Source organism: Poecilia mexicana, unplaced genomic scaffold (genome assembly GCF_051168715.1).
Source record: "Poecilia mexicana isolate PSO_F unplaced genomic scaffold, ASM5116871v1 scaffold_21, whole genome shotgun sequence".
Classification (NCBI taxonomy): Eukaryota; Metazoa; Chordata; class Actinopteri; order Cyprinodontiformes; family Poeciliidae; genus Poecilia; species Poecilia mexicana.
This window is the reverse complement of record NW_028263390.1, coordinates 18,429,928-18,447,054: the sequence shown is the minus strand read 5'-3', so window position 1 is coordinate 18,447,054 and position 17,127 is coordinate 18,429,928. Positions and strand designations below refer to the sequence as shown.

The window sequence follows — 17,127 nt, the reverse complement described above, 5'->3', positions numbered from 1 at the left end:
GTGATTGTAAAAGTAAGCAAAAGGACGGGGGAACAATGACTGTTCCTGATTCCCATCTGCCCTGCTTTTAAAGAGCGGTTACACTAGAGACATGAACTGGAGTTTTCTCTTAAATGTAGCTTCATAGCTTTCTCTTTGACATTGCTGGAATTCCCCTATTGAGGTCCTAACCAGCATTCAGTAATTTCTCATGACTCTTCATCCGGTTCCTGAAATATTTTGTGACCAGTGGCCTTTCCTTCACACTGACGCCCTCTGTCCTTATTGCCTCATCTGCACACAAAACCACAACTATGATGATCTTTGTAGTGGCTTGATGTGACTCCATTTAGGTTAACGGTGTGCTTCTGTGTATTGAGAACCAGTCACAATAAGCAATTAATCACTTGATAAATAAAAATGAGCTTGATAATTTACACTGAGATTTTTAGAAGGGCAGTTTTGTTTTGACACATCATAATATTTTTTTATGGTTTCAGTTGTAAGTGGTTTTTATTTATTGTTTTTGGTTGTTTTGGATATTTTCCAGCAAGTGTTCATTACAAAATTATGTTATTGGTCTTCACAAGGGCAAAATTGCATTTTTATGCCATTGTCATTACATTAGTTGAAAATGGTCTCAAAATAACAAATATTGTTTATTGCATTAATTTCTGGGACAGATTATCTTCCAGTAAAATCTGTTATGGTGACAATCCCAGCTGCAGCAACTATTGGAGCACTTTAACTCGTAATTGCTGAAAGAAAAATGATATTTACTCCTTGTGAATATATTTATATTTGAGTAAATTACTGCTTTATTGCTGGATTGTTTAAAAAAATGTCATAACATTGAAGTCGTGTTGATTGGAGGAGAGTGGTTGCGGTTTCCGGTTGTAATTTACTGCAGTGGTTATTGAAAGAGTTTGCAATTTGTGATTGTTTGTAAAACACACAGTTTGCCTGAAAGGTGACACAAATTCACACACACAGCTAACCGCGCGCCTTTTCTCTCATCGGCGCAGGCTGCTTGTGTTAAGAGGTTACACAGAGATGCTTGTTGCCATTTCATTCGGCCTCATGGAGAGTCGTTGGAGCAGTTGGCCTGAGAGTCCAGTTGGACTTCATTACTGTGATGATGGACAAAGCGCTCGAACAGGGACGGCTTTGTTGCATAACAGACTGTAGAGAACTATTTCTGTCTCCTTTCGCTTTGGGTTGAACTTCTTACACTGAAGTCTTGACTAGATTATATAGATAAACACAACTTGTCTCAGACACTAGATTTTGATAACATTTTATTTGTGTTGTTCTTTGGACTGGGCGATAAATTGATTTTATTGATTAATTGAAACTTTGGTTTTTGGAAAAAATTTTACTCGTTAGGTTCAGAGTGATGTCAGAACAACCAGAACCACCATCTTGTTTTCAGCTTCTATAATTTGGACATTGAATTCAGGAATATAAGGTTCAGGCTAAGATTTTAAAAATAAAGTCCTCATGTTACAAGATTACAGTTGTATTAATATGAGGATAAAGTCTTAATATTACCAGAATAAAGTTGTAATATTCAGAGAATGAACAAGTAATTTTATAAGAACTCCAACACAAAACAATTATAATTTATTATTCAAGCTTTCATTTTCATTAAAATTTACTCTTGTCATTTTAAGACATTTTTCTGGTAAAATTGCATCTGTATTCTGGTAATTTTATCACAAACTTCTCATAATTAAACAAAAACTCTTGTAGCCTGAATCCGTATAATTAAAATAAACACTTTTCTATCATTTGTATTGAATATTTATTTTAGAAAAAAGTTGGATCTCGTTTGTTAAGAAGTCAGATTTTATTTTTAACTCACATTGCCCGGCCCTGACCACCAAGGCCATGCAGGCTCTGGTAACCAGGGTTGCCTTGAGCCGACTTTCACCTTCAGCCGGCGCCGCGGACTCGGCGCTCATGCCTCTTCTAGCTGGCAGGCTCGAGCCACTGAAACACGATCAACCCACAGTTACTTTGACAGTTTTTCAGTGAGGGGGATGTGTTCGGCTGAGCACATGCACGTGTGTGTGTGGGAGGGGTCCCACACACTCTTTTGTTTTCTCCTGAAAGCCTAGAAGTAGGAATGTCTGCCTCCCAGCTGTCGCCAACGGAGACGGCAATGGGAGAGAAGAAGGGAGCGCTCGCTGTTCGCCACCTCAGAACATCCTCCCATCTGTTGTGCGAGTGTCGAGAGTGTGTACATGTTTGCGTCTTGGGGCGGTCACACAATGGCTGCCCTCACCCGCTTTGGCCTCACATGCATATTTAACCCTTCAAATGCAAAGCTGTCTGTTGTCCTTTTCAGAGGCACGCTGCTTAAATCTGTCACTGTGCCCCGTCCACGGCGAGCGAGGACAATGGGGCGCACGGGCAGCACACGTGGCTCGCTAAATGCATTGGAGCAGCAGGGGTGGACTGAATGAGGACAGGGAGGATTTTCCTCCGTGTTCAGACACTTCCATCTCTGGGCGTTTGCCTGTGTTTTCGCAACTTTGTGTTGCAGCTGCAGGAAGACGGGTTTTCTATAAATGCTCTTTTGAGATCCGCAGCTGCTTGACTCGTGTTTGCCGGATGGTTGCCTTTTAGTTGTTCCACCAAATCTGGCAACTAACTAATAAATATCGTTTGATATTTAAGGGGTATATCACACACGAAAGGCAGATTAGAAAAGCGAAGCTGCTTATTTAGGAGAAAGTGAAAAGTTTAGTCTTGACTAGTTCTTACATTTTGAAACTCCTTTCATCTTGGTGCCAGGACCTCCCACACACTCCTTTCTCTTCTTTATCGTTTTCGTTTTAAACTTCTCTCTTTATCAGGTTGCTAAATCTTCTCCCAGAAACTCATTTCTGCAGAACGTAACGCTTTGAGGTTTCGGCTTTGTTCTGCATCATTTCCACCCTGCAGATTTCAATGTCAAACACCTACCATTTTGTGGTTATTATGTTCTCATTTTTCTCCTCAGCATGCTTCGTTCATACCTGCTCTCTCTTACTAAACACCCAGATTTTTTTTTTGTTTTGTTCTCTTTCTGTCTTGCTACTGTGAGGTTCTCCTGAGGTGAGTGAGAGAAGCAGTGGGTTTTGTAGAAATGAAACTTAGAAGTTGTTCTGAAAAGAAAATTACCCTGCTAGTATCAATCACACACTATCTGTTTCGTGTGAGTCTCTCAGCTCAAGTTGCACCTCTTATTGCTTGAACCATGTTTGTCTGCCTTGGCTCTTCTGTGATACTTGAGTTGAAGTGAGATGGAAAAAAAGGGATTTAAATTGCATGAGTTGGAAATGCATCCCATAATGTCACACAATACGGTTCTCAGAGGACATTTAGAATATTGAGTTTTTCTATATTTATTACCAGGTGTCAAACTGAAAGTTCACACTTTTCTAGAGATGCTGGGATTTAGTTGAGTCATATGATTTTTTTTTTATTAACTTATTGCTTTAATTGCTTTTATTTCCAACCAAGAACAATTTGGTAATTTATTACACAAGATCAGATTTTCACTAAATGTTAAATTTTACCACAAATTTAAACTTTTTTTTAAATAAGCCTAAAGTAATAGATGTTTTTTTAAACAGAAGAATTGATAAATAAAATTCACCTAGATGGAATAACTCTGATTTATTGATATTTTTTAGGTTTTTGTTGTTCATATGTTAAAACTGCAAAGGAACTTCAAGCAACACAAAGATAAAAAAACTACAGCTGGCATTTTAAAACTGTCTATAGCGTCATATCATTAGTGTTCAGTGCATTTATTGTAGTTAATTAGGTTAATGCTAGCCATAGATGTTTCTTTGTATATATATTATCCACTCAAATAAAAAAGATGCTTACTTTAACTATTAGATTTCCTGTAGACTTCCAACATTTCCTAATACCAATCATCTTCTGAATTGGACTTTTCAGAAGGATTACGTTCAGCTTTGTTCTAAAATGTTCAGATTTATGTGAATTGTTGAATTGTTGTCAGCCTGATGAAACAGCTGACATGCTCCTGCAGAAAATAGTTGATCTTTTAGAAGCTGGTAAAAGTTTTGCAGCATTTTCCAAATACTAGAAACTGGTTACTCCCTTCAGTAGCAACTTTATCACCAATGAGTGTTTTTAATGGGAAATTTCAGGAAATTTTCAGATGTAAAAAGCACATTTAGCTTCCAATGGACTCTGGACTAATTGGGGGAGTCAAAAATACCTTCAGTTGAAATTTTCAGATATGTTTACCAATTTTAAAGTTAAAAATAAAAGTTATTTTCTGTGCAGTTTTTATTGAGCTCTCTCCAATTTAAGCTCACTAAACTTACTCAGGCATTCTTTTTAAATGCTTCTAACCAAATATAAAAATAACAACACAAACCCCAGCTTTAATCCCCTGTTAATATTTACGACTGAGCTTATCTTTTAGTGGCAGAAATTAGTGCAAGTGCTGCTATGTCTCTGACACTACCAGACCGCGGGCTCTGCTTCACCGTACTACACTCTAATAACAACAGCTTGGCTTAAAAATCCCACGGATTAGCTGGAGAGACAAGAGAGCACGGAAAAACAAAAACATCCTGGTTTCCAAAAACGATTGCAGTGTCATCAAAAAAAAACAACAACAAAGGGATTGGGCTGAAGCCAACTAATATACAAAACGTATTTATCAGGAAAAATGGACCACGTCGTCATCTTTTCAGTTTGTAGCCTAATCCAAGCGCAGCCCCCCCCCGGCGTCCTCGCTCCTTTATCTACGTAAACACACACACAGAGGAAAACACACCCTCTTTTATGGGCCATTGTAGAAAGCAGCATAGCCAGCTGACTGTTTAAGTAATCAGTATCTGATCTGCTGTAATGCGCTCCTGGCTTGTAACGGAGAACAATTAGAAATTTAATTTGCCTGGGCAATGATTGCTAAAACCCACATCTTTCTCCCACCCTGATTATTATTTTTTCTTTCTTCATCCCAGTCCACCCCCCTCTTGCGCTCACCAGACGTGTGCCATTAGCGACAGATGGGAAAGCAGGGATATTCACAGGCAGTCCGGCACCTCAGGGCTAGGAAGGGGATTTTGATGCCCCCCCACCCGTGGGCTGAGTGTCCTCCAGCACAGCTTTACGGCTCTAGCTGTTGGGATTAGGAATCGGATTCACGGGCGGTGTGTCCAGGCAGAGTCTCTCTTCGACGTGAAGTTATTCTCTGATCTTTAAGCAACTAAGCGCTTTGATCAGCTTACAGTTGTGCGCTCAAATGGACTGTAATAGTTTAACCTTTTTAAATGTCTCCTTCATTTTGAGAGCTTGGATTTTTATCGTATTTAATTTTTTTTTTGTCTTTCTGTGGCTTTTGCAGAGCACACACAACTCTGTTTGAGTCATTATTGCTTTTTGCCATTTCTTAAATTAAATCTCTCGCGAGACTCTGATAACAGCTTGTGTTTTACTGTGACTCATTCCCTCCCTGAAAACCACAGAACATGCTGTACTAAACTTTGATTAGGCGATGCAAATCAACTCGGTTGGTTGTTTTCATCTTTCTGTTTCGGTATTAACTTTCGGCTAATTGACAGGGAGACGAACAGGTTGAATCGCAAACATTGTACACATTCTGGCCACCTGGACTGGGTTCACTCTTTCAGCTAACAGAATCTCTTCATTGGGATTTCTGCCTCACCTTCAGGCTATTATAATCGCCATGCATTACATCCAGAAGTATTGGTTCATGCCAACCTGCCAAAACATGTTTCCTTGCAGCTTGTAATTGCTTCTACCCTATTTTCCTCCTGACGTTGTCATATTTCTCCTCCTGTCTCCGTCTGTTTGAAGTTTTATGGCCTCATCTTTCCATTTATCCTCCATTTATATCACTTTTTGTTGCAGTACTTCAAGCATTTAAAGTTTCATAGTAGCCAGAGTGGCATACATTTACAATTCCCACCTTTGGGATTGTTTGTCAGATGACCTGCATTTCAATTTCTCTTAAAGAAATTGTGTGTGAGTGTCTTTGTTGGAGAGAGATGGTTTTATTTTTAGCCAGGTTATATTTAGACCCTTTGTTTTTTGTGTCTATTCTTATGCAGGCTGTGGTGTTGTACTCGGTTGCACTGATTGTGATAAATTCAGACTGAAACCGTTTGGTTTCACATGGTGGTTTAATCGTGCTCTCAACCACGTATTGGTGTTGAGAACACATTTCTTTTATTTTTTTATGCATATATTTTTCCTCTATTTTTGTTTCGTCAGTGTGGTGATTTATATTTATTAAGGAAAAAGTTATGGAAGTTTTGCAAAAAGTATGTAATGTGAATAAATGTATAATCTCCTGATAGTCCTGCAGCGTAGGAGTTTAACTGAAGCAGCTTTTTATTTAAGGTTTCAAAGGGTAGTGAAATATATTTAACATACAATATCAATAAATATTAGTTATTGGCCGTAACAGCAATATTTATATCGATTATTGATAGTGGACCAAATTTTCACATCGGTGCATCCCAAGTTGTTTTGCCTTCAACTCATTCTTATAAAGCTTTTCATTTCAACATGGTGTATGTATAAACAATATTAACACACCAGCCTTTCTTCTGTGTAACTCATTCAGTTTTATGCCTGGGTTATTGGGTAACAACCATGCATAAAGGCACCCATGCATTTCTAATTTTAAGGCTCTCCCTCAAATAAAAGCATTGCAAAGGGGAAAAAAAAGATTAGCACCATTACGACTCTTCTGTCCACATCAGCTCTATTGACCGCCTTGTGGGTCACCACAAAGGATAACAACAGGGGTTAAAGCTGCTGCCCTGAACTGCCCCCTAAGGCCCGTTTTGTCCCCTCCAGCCTCTCAGTCAGGTGTAATCAATTCATCACCTTTACCACCTCCATTACCTCCGTCCTCTCCTTGGAGAGCCGTTATTCTCCCCGAAGCCTTCCAGGGAACAACTGCTCTGGTCACGGTGTCAAATAACATCCTGAAATGTGGATGTGCAGACGGCGTTCGGGTGTGCAAGTCAAAAGGAAGGATGTAGAAAGCTCAACTTTAAATGCATCCATTTTGGTGTTGTTTATCACATGGAGCACACTTTAGGGTCAAATCTGAGATTGACCCGTCACTGGAAATTGTTTTCCGAAAAAGGGATCCTGGAGGGAGAAGGATTTCTGTAACTTTTCATTTTATAAAAAAAAAATTAGAATTAATAGAAGCTAAAACTCTTATTTAATCAAGTATATAATACTTTAGAAGAAAAACTGTTCTCAGTCACGGATAAATGACTTGATAATCAATATATCTGTTGAGCAAGACATTTGGTGAGCTATGAAATATAAAATCCCCAAGTTATGCAGCATGTTTTTATTCCTAAAGCGGCGTGAAACCTGATTTTTATGACGTAGCTGTTATAACCCTGTGGTAACTGAATGTTTTGTTCGTCTTTAAACCTCTCGAGTAAACACATCCAGTCTCTCTGCAGCACAGTTCAGTAACACACCCACTGGTGTCAGTCTTGTCAGCCCTGGGCGTGCCTTTGTTTATGGGTGTTGACTTTGTTTCCCTGCACGTGTGTGTGTGTGTGTGTGTGTGTGTGTGTGTGTGTGTGTGTGTGTGTGTGTGTGTGTGTGTGTGTGTGTGTGTGTGTGTGTGTGTGTGTGTGTGTGTGTGTGTGTGTGTGTGTGTGTGTGTGTGAGAGAGAAAGCCTCACACATTTGAGTGTTTGCATTTAATCTTCTGGTGCCAGCTTAAAGCGTCGTTTCTCTCTGGAGATTAGGGAACGTCTGAGGCTCTGCTGTGGAAATAGTCTCTTTTCGATCTCTAAATACACACTGAAGAGGGGTGATGTGGCTGTTTGCTCTGTTCCTGTTTGTTTGTGACAGGAAACTTGTCAAAAGTTTCAATAAAGGATGGGGAGTAAGATTTTCAAGGAATCAAATCAAGAATTGAACGAGGAAAGTAGATTTTTACTCCCATTTTAATTAAAAAAAAGATTACTATGCAATGTTTAACTTGATCAAACAGATTAAAGAAGTGAAACAAAGAGTTACAACAACCCATTATTAGAAGATTAATTTATATATGCAATAGTAGTAGATCTGGTAATAGCCTTTTAAATCTCATCACGACTCCAACCATTCCTGGTTTCTACTGAAATCAAGCTCAGATTCTTACACACCTGTTTTACTTTGAGTTGTGTAGGAAAACATGAAGCCAAAGGAAAAAGGCCTTTGTTTGCATTTGATGCTTTAACAAATAAGCCTGAGCAATATATCACAGTTAAAGCAGTAACTGTGTGGAACATGCATACCACATAAAACTGCAATAAATTATTTCAAGCTCTCTGCTGCCGTAGCTTTTTATGTGGCCCTTTAGTCTCCAAATTACATCAATAATTTCCTCCAGTTTTTCACAAATCTGCAAAATTCACACAAAATCAACAGATCTCCAAAATTGGTCAAAAATATTGGCCAAGTTATAGTCCGTAATTGATATGGCAAGTAATAAAAAGTCAGATTTGACAACATGCATTAGCGCAAATATCATAAAAATTACTTTCTAAATTGGCACCACAAAATCTGCAATTTTGATTGGGGGAAAAAGAATGCTAAAACAATCACAAAATCCTGGAGGAACAGCTATTTATCTATATTTTAACAGTTTAATTGGTTTTATCACTGTATTCTGGCACAACCGGCCCTTTAAGAACATTCAGGTTTTTGACATGACCCAAAATAAAAACGAGTTCAACCACCGCTGTGCTAGATGGTCAGTTGATCCTTCGATGTGGGGGGAAACAAATTAAATTATAATATCCTGGTCTGAATACTGAGTTCCACACTCTTGATCCCAACATACATCCTCTGTTCATAAGGCGAGCACTTCCTTAAAGATATGACAGGACATGTTTCACAAAATCCCTTTCATTTCCCCACATTTAGACTCTGTAATACACTAGCAGCGAACATGGGAAGACTGGAAACGGTGTGACAGCTGCTCTACATTGCCTGCCATCAGGTGGCGCCACACCAGATTTACTCAGATTACCGTCTGGGCCCCGAGTTTTCCTCAGTTTGCACAGGTGCTGCAATGTTGTGTCAGATGTGCTGGATTTAAATGCTCTCCCTCGCCAGATCGTAGCTTTAAATGTGGGGGTTATTGCGAGGAGCCGTTGGCACATAACACACATTTAGATGATTTTCTCTCACCGCAGTAAAACACAGGCTCTACGAGGAGCTGGCGTTGCTCCGCCGCGCCGTAGACGAAGCCTGGGAAGGTGGATCAAAACATGATTAACTCTAGGCTACTGCCTCACCCTGTGTTTCTTGGCTGGCTCGGATATCGAAGTCTGCCATTAACAGAAAATAAATGAACCAGAGTAGGACCCAGACCTACTGCCAGATTGAGCCATTACCAGTTTGGGAAGAGGGCGGGTTAATGAGCAGGAGCTAATCTAGAGGAATTAGATCTATACGGAGCTCACTGACATTTTAATCCTCTGCACAGTAGCGAGACTTCCTCCATCTAACTCGTCATCTCGATCCAGTGTTCCTCTTCTTGTGGTGTGAGATGCAGTAGAGTTTTGGTTACAGTACCAGCGCGCTTTAATTATCAGCTGTACTTGTCAACAGTTTCCCCTTTTGAAAGGTCGTTTGACCCGACGGCAGCTGCCGTCAGGGTAGACCAGGCCAAGGTTTATGTCAGCACAACATTAGTGCAGCACTCGGATGCCAGAGTGGCAATAAAACAATTCTTGTCTACACAATGAGTACATTTTATGTGATATTTAAACATAAATCCAAATTGTAAATAGAACATTCCTCCAAAAGGTAAACAGTTTGTTTCTCCACTTGGCTGGTACAGGAAAATCTCTGCCTAAATTAAAAATTAAGATACACATCCTGTCTAGAGGCAAGCTCAACTCTGTTTACTTACATAGCACATAATTACTTCTTTTTTTTTTTAAATCTTGCATTATTAAATATGGATTATGATCTCAAACTGGCTGCCAGGCTGCAGCAGGGAGTTGGTTACGTAAGCCAGAGGAGCGAAGCTCAAATCCCATTTGTGTCCCAATCCTTCAAGCAGCGAGCCGATAAATATTTCTGTCGTTGTGTGACTTTAGGTTGTGCGCCACCACTCAGAGTGCAGCATGGAAGCCTGCTGAACCAGACCGAGTCCAACCAGGTCTCCTACCCTCCTGGCTCCCAGCTCACGTTTGGCTGCGATCCAGGATATACTCCAGATGGACCAGCTACTGTCTTTTGTACCAGCGACGGAGTTTGGTCCCGGTCGCCTCCAAACTGTATCAAAAACTACGGTGAGCAGCAACTTTACTGCTGATTTAAAAGAAATGTAATTTAATGTTGATAAACTTCAAGATGGAATACTTAAAATCTTTAATGTTTCACTGCAAAAACACAAATCTTACCAAGTATTTGTGGTCTAGTTTCTAGTGCAAATATCTTAGTTCACTTGAAATAAGACACGACTAACCTTAAAGTAGCTTTGTAGCTACATAAACAGGCTTGTTTTGAGTAAATAATTCCTTAACATTTATGAAGAAGTACTTAATCCATCAGCAGATTATTTTACTTATAACAAGAAATTTTCCTCATGTTTTAAGTTAATTTATCTGCCAATGAAACTAGTACTTTTTCCTCAATATTTACTTGAAACGGAAATGTTTCTTTTGGTTTGTCGTATTCCAAGTGTACCAAGGTATTTGCAGTAGAAACTAGACCAAAAATGCTTGTTGTGTTTTTGATGTATTTTATTGCAATGTTCTATAATTAACACAAAGTGGAAGTAAAGTGATGCACGGCTTTCTTTCAGTCAGTAGTACAGGCTTTTGAAGTCAAACTTCAGCACATAATACTCGAGTAAACTCAAACTGAAATGTCTCTTCACCACGCCTCTATACAATACAGTAACATTGACAGAAAGGTTTGTCCTTCAGAGCTGGCAGGAAGCAGCATGTCATAAACTCTGAGCTCTGAAGTCTCTCCACAGGTAGAAATAATGACAGATTTTCTGGGCACAGCAATATTAATCAAACATCCATTTCACCTCGCTCTCTCCAGTGTGTTCGCCTCCTACGCAACCAGAGAACGGAGGCTACCGTTGCCACCCGACTCCCTGCCACCGGCTCATCCACAACACCGTCATCGAGTATTTCTGTGACGAGGGATACACGATGAAGGGCGACTACAAGTACCTCACCTGTCTTAACGGCGAGTGGGACAACCCCATGCAGATCAGCTGCAGACTAACACAAGGTTTGTTAGCCTATTTACTTTTATTTTTGGATTTTGATTCATTTCCTTTTTTTTCTTTGAAGGCTTGAAAATGTGTAAAATTATAACAGAGGACAAGAGGCATAATAAAAAAAAGAAAAAGTCATATTTGAATAAAGTCATCATATTAACGAGAACAAAGTCGTAATAATACAAGAACATATTGTGAGAAAAGTTGTAATATGATTTAAAAAGTCGCATGAGGATAAAGTCAAAATGATATGGGAATAAAGTCATAATATTACCAGAATACAGTTGTAATATTAGTAGAATGAAGAAGTAATTTTATGATAATTACTACACCAAAAGAATTATACTTTTTTGACTTTGTTCTTGTAAAAATACTCAGTCCAGCCCTAATACACTGTCGTATTAAAGATTTGAATAAAATGTGTATATTTGATTTTAAGTCACTCGCTCTCATTTTAGCAAGCTACAAATTCACTGTGAACCTCTCTATTTATTCTTATAAAATTGATTAAAAGTCCAAAGGTCTCTGGAAATGTGCATGTGAACCAGCGATCTAACTGCTTCTACGCCGTTCTGTCTTGTGGATCTTCCAGACAAGGAGCCCAGTTTGCCATTGGGGATGCCAGCGCTGTCCATCGTGTTGACCACAGCGAGTTCTGTGTTACTCATCCTGCTCTTAGTGGTGCTGTTCGTCCTCGTACAGCCAAAACTCAAGTCCTTCCATCACAACAGGTGAGATAACCTCCACGTCAAAGCTTTCCCTTTTCGTTTCCTCATACCGCAAAACGGAACTGGTTTCATGCAGTAAGTTGTGTCTTGTTTGTTATTGAAGAGAATGTTTTCTGCACCTTGTCCTGGGTGTAGTTGGTAAATATAATGTTTTTTTTACTAAAATGTGTTAAATCTTTAACATTAAAAGGTCCACATGTCCACTTCTTCTACACTCTTACCTGTTAGTCATGTCTTGGTTGACTCTTGTTGTGTAATTTAGCTCATGTATGACTTGTTCTGCAAGCTTTCATTTCTGACATTCCTGGCCAATAAAAATTAAAGCATTTAAAAAAGTTAATCAGATCACATTTGACAACTGCATCTGCTGGTGCTCTGTGATAGAAAAGCCAGGGTGATTTGATTTGATGCTCATTGGCAGTCTTGTTGATTGTGTAATGGACCAGATGGCTTCGTACAGCCCGATAAACAGTCAACACTAATCGCTTTGAGATTTTGCTGCACCTCGCAACACGTTAGACCCTAACCTAAAACTGAGTTTTGTATTTAAGAGGGAACTACTGTGTAAAATTCATATTTTATATATTTTTAGATGCATAAAAAAACAGGTGTTTTTGCCAATAAATTATTATAAGTTATTTGGTGTCTGGAAAAGGAGCCTTTTCAAAAACCTCCTGATTTTTAACTCACATTTATAACCCAACAACCCAAGCTGAGCTCCAGCATATTTAGTTTGCTGGTTTTGCAGCCGTTTGTGCAGTACAACGGCTGCTGGAAAGACGAGTGTTGTTAACTTACCGTCCAAAAACCACTTGTTGTATTTTTGTTGATTATCCAGGAGGCTCTACTAATGCTTTTCAAAGATATATGGTTGTATAATTGTAGAAATTTTTACCTGCAAAAGGCTCAAAATGGGCAGAACTGAGCAGACTGCAATCTCATTGTCTAAAAATGTATTGAGCATGTTTTGCATAACCCATAGGAAGCACAATATGTCACCTTTAGATCACATATTCGGTTTAGCATTAAGTGTTAAATTATTGTGTATTTGTATTTGGTCATTAGGAGGGAGCAGGGCGTCTCAGGCCAGACCAGCTCCATCGTGGTGGAGGGTGTCCAGGTGTCCCTGCCCTCCTACGAAGAGGCGGTATATGGAAGTAGCGGACCCTGCGGCATGTCTGGACCTCCTCCTTCTCCGCCACCGGCTGCAGCTCCACCAGAGTCGCGGGTCCCCATCGTGCTCTCCGAGGGGCTTCCTCAGGGAGCCGTGGGGGGCCAAAGCTCCAGCAGGAGCCGCCAACACAGAGAATTAGACTTCTGCCTCCCGTCAACCTCTTCCTCCTCCTTCTCCTCCCGCCGTCACGCAGAGACGGTGTTGGTTCATCAGGCGCCCTCATCCTCCTCCTGCTCGTCTTCGACTTCATGGGCTAGAGAGCACCTTGCGGGTGCCTGGGCGGGCCCCCTACCTCTGCGTAGAGACTCTGAGAGCAGCGACCAGCACAGTCTGCTTTCAGTCACCTCTGTAGACGAGTTTGCTGACGGTAAGAGGAAAATCTACAGAAATCTTTACGAATATGACTTAATGATGTTTACATTTTCTGTTGGACCGATTCATTTTATTTATTTTTTTTGTACATGCGTTATAAATATTCACATCCCTTAAATTTAACGCATGTGCATTTGTATACAGTTCTCTTAAGTCAATATCACTTTTTTATACTAGCTGTGCACATCTAGAGACTAAATGTGACTATATGAAAATACATATTTCTATAAAACTTTAAAGACAAATTGTCTGTCAAATTGAATTTTTGTTTTTTGAAGATTTAATTTTTGGAAAAGCTGAATTTATTTTTTAACCGATGCACCACTTGGGTTACCACAGTTCATAGTGATGTCAGCACACCTACGGCGGCCATCTTGTTTAACAGACGTGTTTTTCAGCCTCTGTTTATTTGGACTTTGAATTCAGATCAACTCTATGATGGAATCTACGGGTCAGGTTGCAATTCTTTTTCTTTTTTCTCCCCTTTCAATCATGAGAATAAAGCCATAATATATTAAAAATACAAGTATTATTTTCATAACACAAAAAATTATTAAACTTTTCTTCATAGAAACTACTGTTTTTCCACTTAATTTTAAGACTTCCTGGTAAAATTGCATAATTATTTTTGCTAAAATTATAACTATAATTTCGTAATTAATAATCCGCTGTTCAATTTACAGAAGGATTGATTGAAATGAAAACCACTTTTGAAAATGTCTTCTGTCATTTGTAATTTCTCTTTTAGAAAAAACCCCCATTAAAATCAAGAAATCGGATCTGTTATGAAAAAATCTCAAATGTACTCCAACTCTTAATTTTTTGGTGCAAAAAAAGTTAAGCCAGACTATAAGAAATGCAACATTTAACCTGCACAGAGGTCACAGAGGATAGCAGAAACACAATCTGTAACACAACAATGCAAAGCTGGAAGTGAAAACATAGCTGTGCACAAACTGATGCAGAGTTTTGCACCAAAGTTGATGCAGCAACCTTCGCTCTGCTCTCATATGACTCCTCTGTTCCCCTGCAGATATCCCTCTGTTGAAGGAAGCATGATGCCTGCAGCCCGCTATCAGCAGCAGCAGCAGCTCCTTCCTCTATCTGTCGCTGCTGTCCGGAACCGACTGTGGCTGCCTATTTACTTCCCCACAACTCCCCTCTGTCGTCCGAGCAGCCAGCAGAGAAGTGACTAGAACAATGCTCAATCTCCCACTGCAGCCTCTTCTGCTATTACTGTTCTCAAGCGAAACCAACCATCAGTACCGATACTGCAACATAAGCAATGATGGAGCCCACCGGACCCTTATGCTGGTTGAACCTGAGCAAAGGCCAGACGCTTTAAGTGGAACCCGATTGACGTAAATCCTGTAGATCCTGTGAATAAGAGTGAAAAATTACTTATCGAGTCAGGATTGTTTCATAGGTTGCGTGTTGCCATGCTTCTCACCCAGTGTAGTTATCTGTATCTCCACTGCAAATAGTTTTACTTTTTCTTTTTTTTTCAGCAAATGTTCTAAACTCATCAGTTCTGATCGGAATCTCTGTCGATACGGAAAAACAAAAGAAAAAAAGTTTGATTAACTTGTGATTTTTGGCTCCTGAAGCTTCAGCGCTCAGAACCGTCTTCCTGCTGTACTTGAAAAGTCGTGAGTCACGCCTGACTTTTCGCGGCCCTCTTCTGCGAATGCTGCATGTTGTTTTATTCAGTTCACTGCTGAACAACGCATGAAGCCTCTTCTGTTTCCTTCTCTCTCTCTCTCTCTCTCTGTTCACTGCCGCTGTCTAGCAAATGGATTAGCCGGAATGACAACCGTGTCACACAAGCTAAAAGCAGCGCGCGGTGTTTCATTAAGCGCCATATCACAGCTATAAAAAGCCCTGCTTCTTTATTTTCCGCCGCCAGCTGCAGCCGTATCTAGAGGCCGCTGCTTCTGCTGCATGAGTGGGATTGATTGGTGTTTTGGCTGCACATCTTACACTTCTCGTACACGGGAGAGGGGCGACGTGGTTTTCTGCCTGAGCTGAAGTGAGACGCCTGTTGTGATCGGACAGCCGTTTAAACTTTTTAAGGTTCCTATCGTTTAATTTTTTTTCCACCCTCACTGTATTTATTGTTTGCGTGTGACTGTTTGCTTTGAGTTGCCGAATCGGAGTGTGTATGTGTGTGTATTTCTTGTGTAGCCCAGGCAGGAGAGAACATGTCCAGATATGGTAGGCCTCGACGCAGCCCTTTTCCTGGTTTGCTTGTCCTCAGATTGAGGACAATGTCCCAGTCTTTCATCGTAGGAAAACATCCCTCCCAACGCTTAAAAAAAAGTCACATGAACAAACCAGCTTCACTTGTGGCATTGAGTTTGCAACACAATAAGGGTATTGTTTATCCACTCAAGCTAGAATACGGCTGTAAAACTTCACTCTCCTTAAAGGAAATGGCTCGCCCGTCTTCATGCTGAACTAGACTCTCCACTGCTGAGAATTGTGGAAACAAACTGCAACTGGTTGCAGTAAAATAAAGAAAATAAGAAGAAAATGCTTTGTTAGATAGCAATACACCCCCCTGCATCCTCCTCGACATACTCACTCTTAACGCCAAGTGCAAATTAAAGAGAGAAAACACGTCCTTCTGTTCGAAGTCATCATCTGTTTTCATTCCCACTTGAAAAGCCTTGAGCTGGTCACCGTGGAAACAGCATGGCTCGGACAAACCCTGACAATTACTTTTTGAGCTTTTGAAAACACAGACACACACAGGCCGTCTAAATATCTGTTCTAGTTTTTATTTGGCTTTTTTTTTGTCATTGTCAGCGGCTACATTATTCATGCACACAAAATGTTGCCTTAGATTTGTACATTTTCTTTTCTTTTAATATGTATAATCTTAAGCCTCCAAATTGATTCCTTTACAGTTTTTGCAACTTGTTGTTTTCCCAATTGCCTTACTCTATTCTTTTTCTATTCTATGCATAAAACAGTCTTTATTTATCAATACGTTTACTTCTGTTGTGGGCACAACTAGGCGAATGTCTGTCCCTTCCTGTTCTCCCCACTGTTTTTCCAGCAACTGTGATGAAAATTGACAATAATAACAATGATCCTGAAAGCACCTATATTTCATTAACTTTTGGCTTCTTTTGCTGCAAGACGACTGGAGGGGGAAAATTTTTTCTAAAGATGCACTGTTGTACGGTGTTTATTCCCCAGAAATAACTGGTTCAAATTACCCATCTGGACTCTTAATTTCAATGATTTAAGCTTTTTTTTTCTCTCTGAACATGGCAGTGGGTGTGAAGATAGTAATTTAATATTTGTATAAAGTTTAATTTAATTTTACAGTGTGTATATAACTTTCTAATTAAAGCTTTCTTTTAAATGTGGAAGAAGGTGTGTACTTTTTTCAGTGTTCTGCTTATTTCTGTTCATGCTGCATTGAAATATTCTTCCAAACACTTTTATATCGACAGTTTTAGACCAGTTTTAAATTAATTTTTGAAAGTGTATCATGTGGGCAGGGTTGCAAATAACTTTTTTACATTTTGCTATGCTATGGCTACAAATTTTAAGCAGATTTGAGATAATTGGAGATTTATTGCAGTTTT

The 17,127-nt window shown here is 39.6% G+C and overlaps 1 protein-coding gene across 1 annotated transcript in view; it reads left to right on the top strand.

Moving 5' to 3' along the window:
- Positions 1 to 16,911, top strand: part of susd6 (sushi domain containing 6) — a 33,142-nt gene extending 16,231 nt beyond the window's left edge. Inside the window, exons 3-7 of the mRNA XM_015006333.2 lie at positions 10,113 to 10,307; positions 11,071 to 11,265; positions 11,847 to 11,985; positions 13,048 to 13,523; positions 14,562 to 16,911. Coding sequence (XP_014861819.2) covers positions 10,113 to 10,307; positions 11,071 to 11,265; positions 11,847 to 11,985; positions 13,048 to 13,523; positions 14,562 to 14,587 — 1,031 coding nt within the window. The 3' untranslated portion in view covers positions 14,588 to 16,911. The remainder of the gene's footprint in view (positions 1 to 10,112; positions 10,308 to 11,070; positions 11,266 to 11,846; positions 11,986 to 13,047; positions 13,524 to 14,561) is intronic.
- Positions 16,912 to 17,127: the final 216 nt, after the last annotated feature.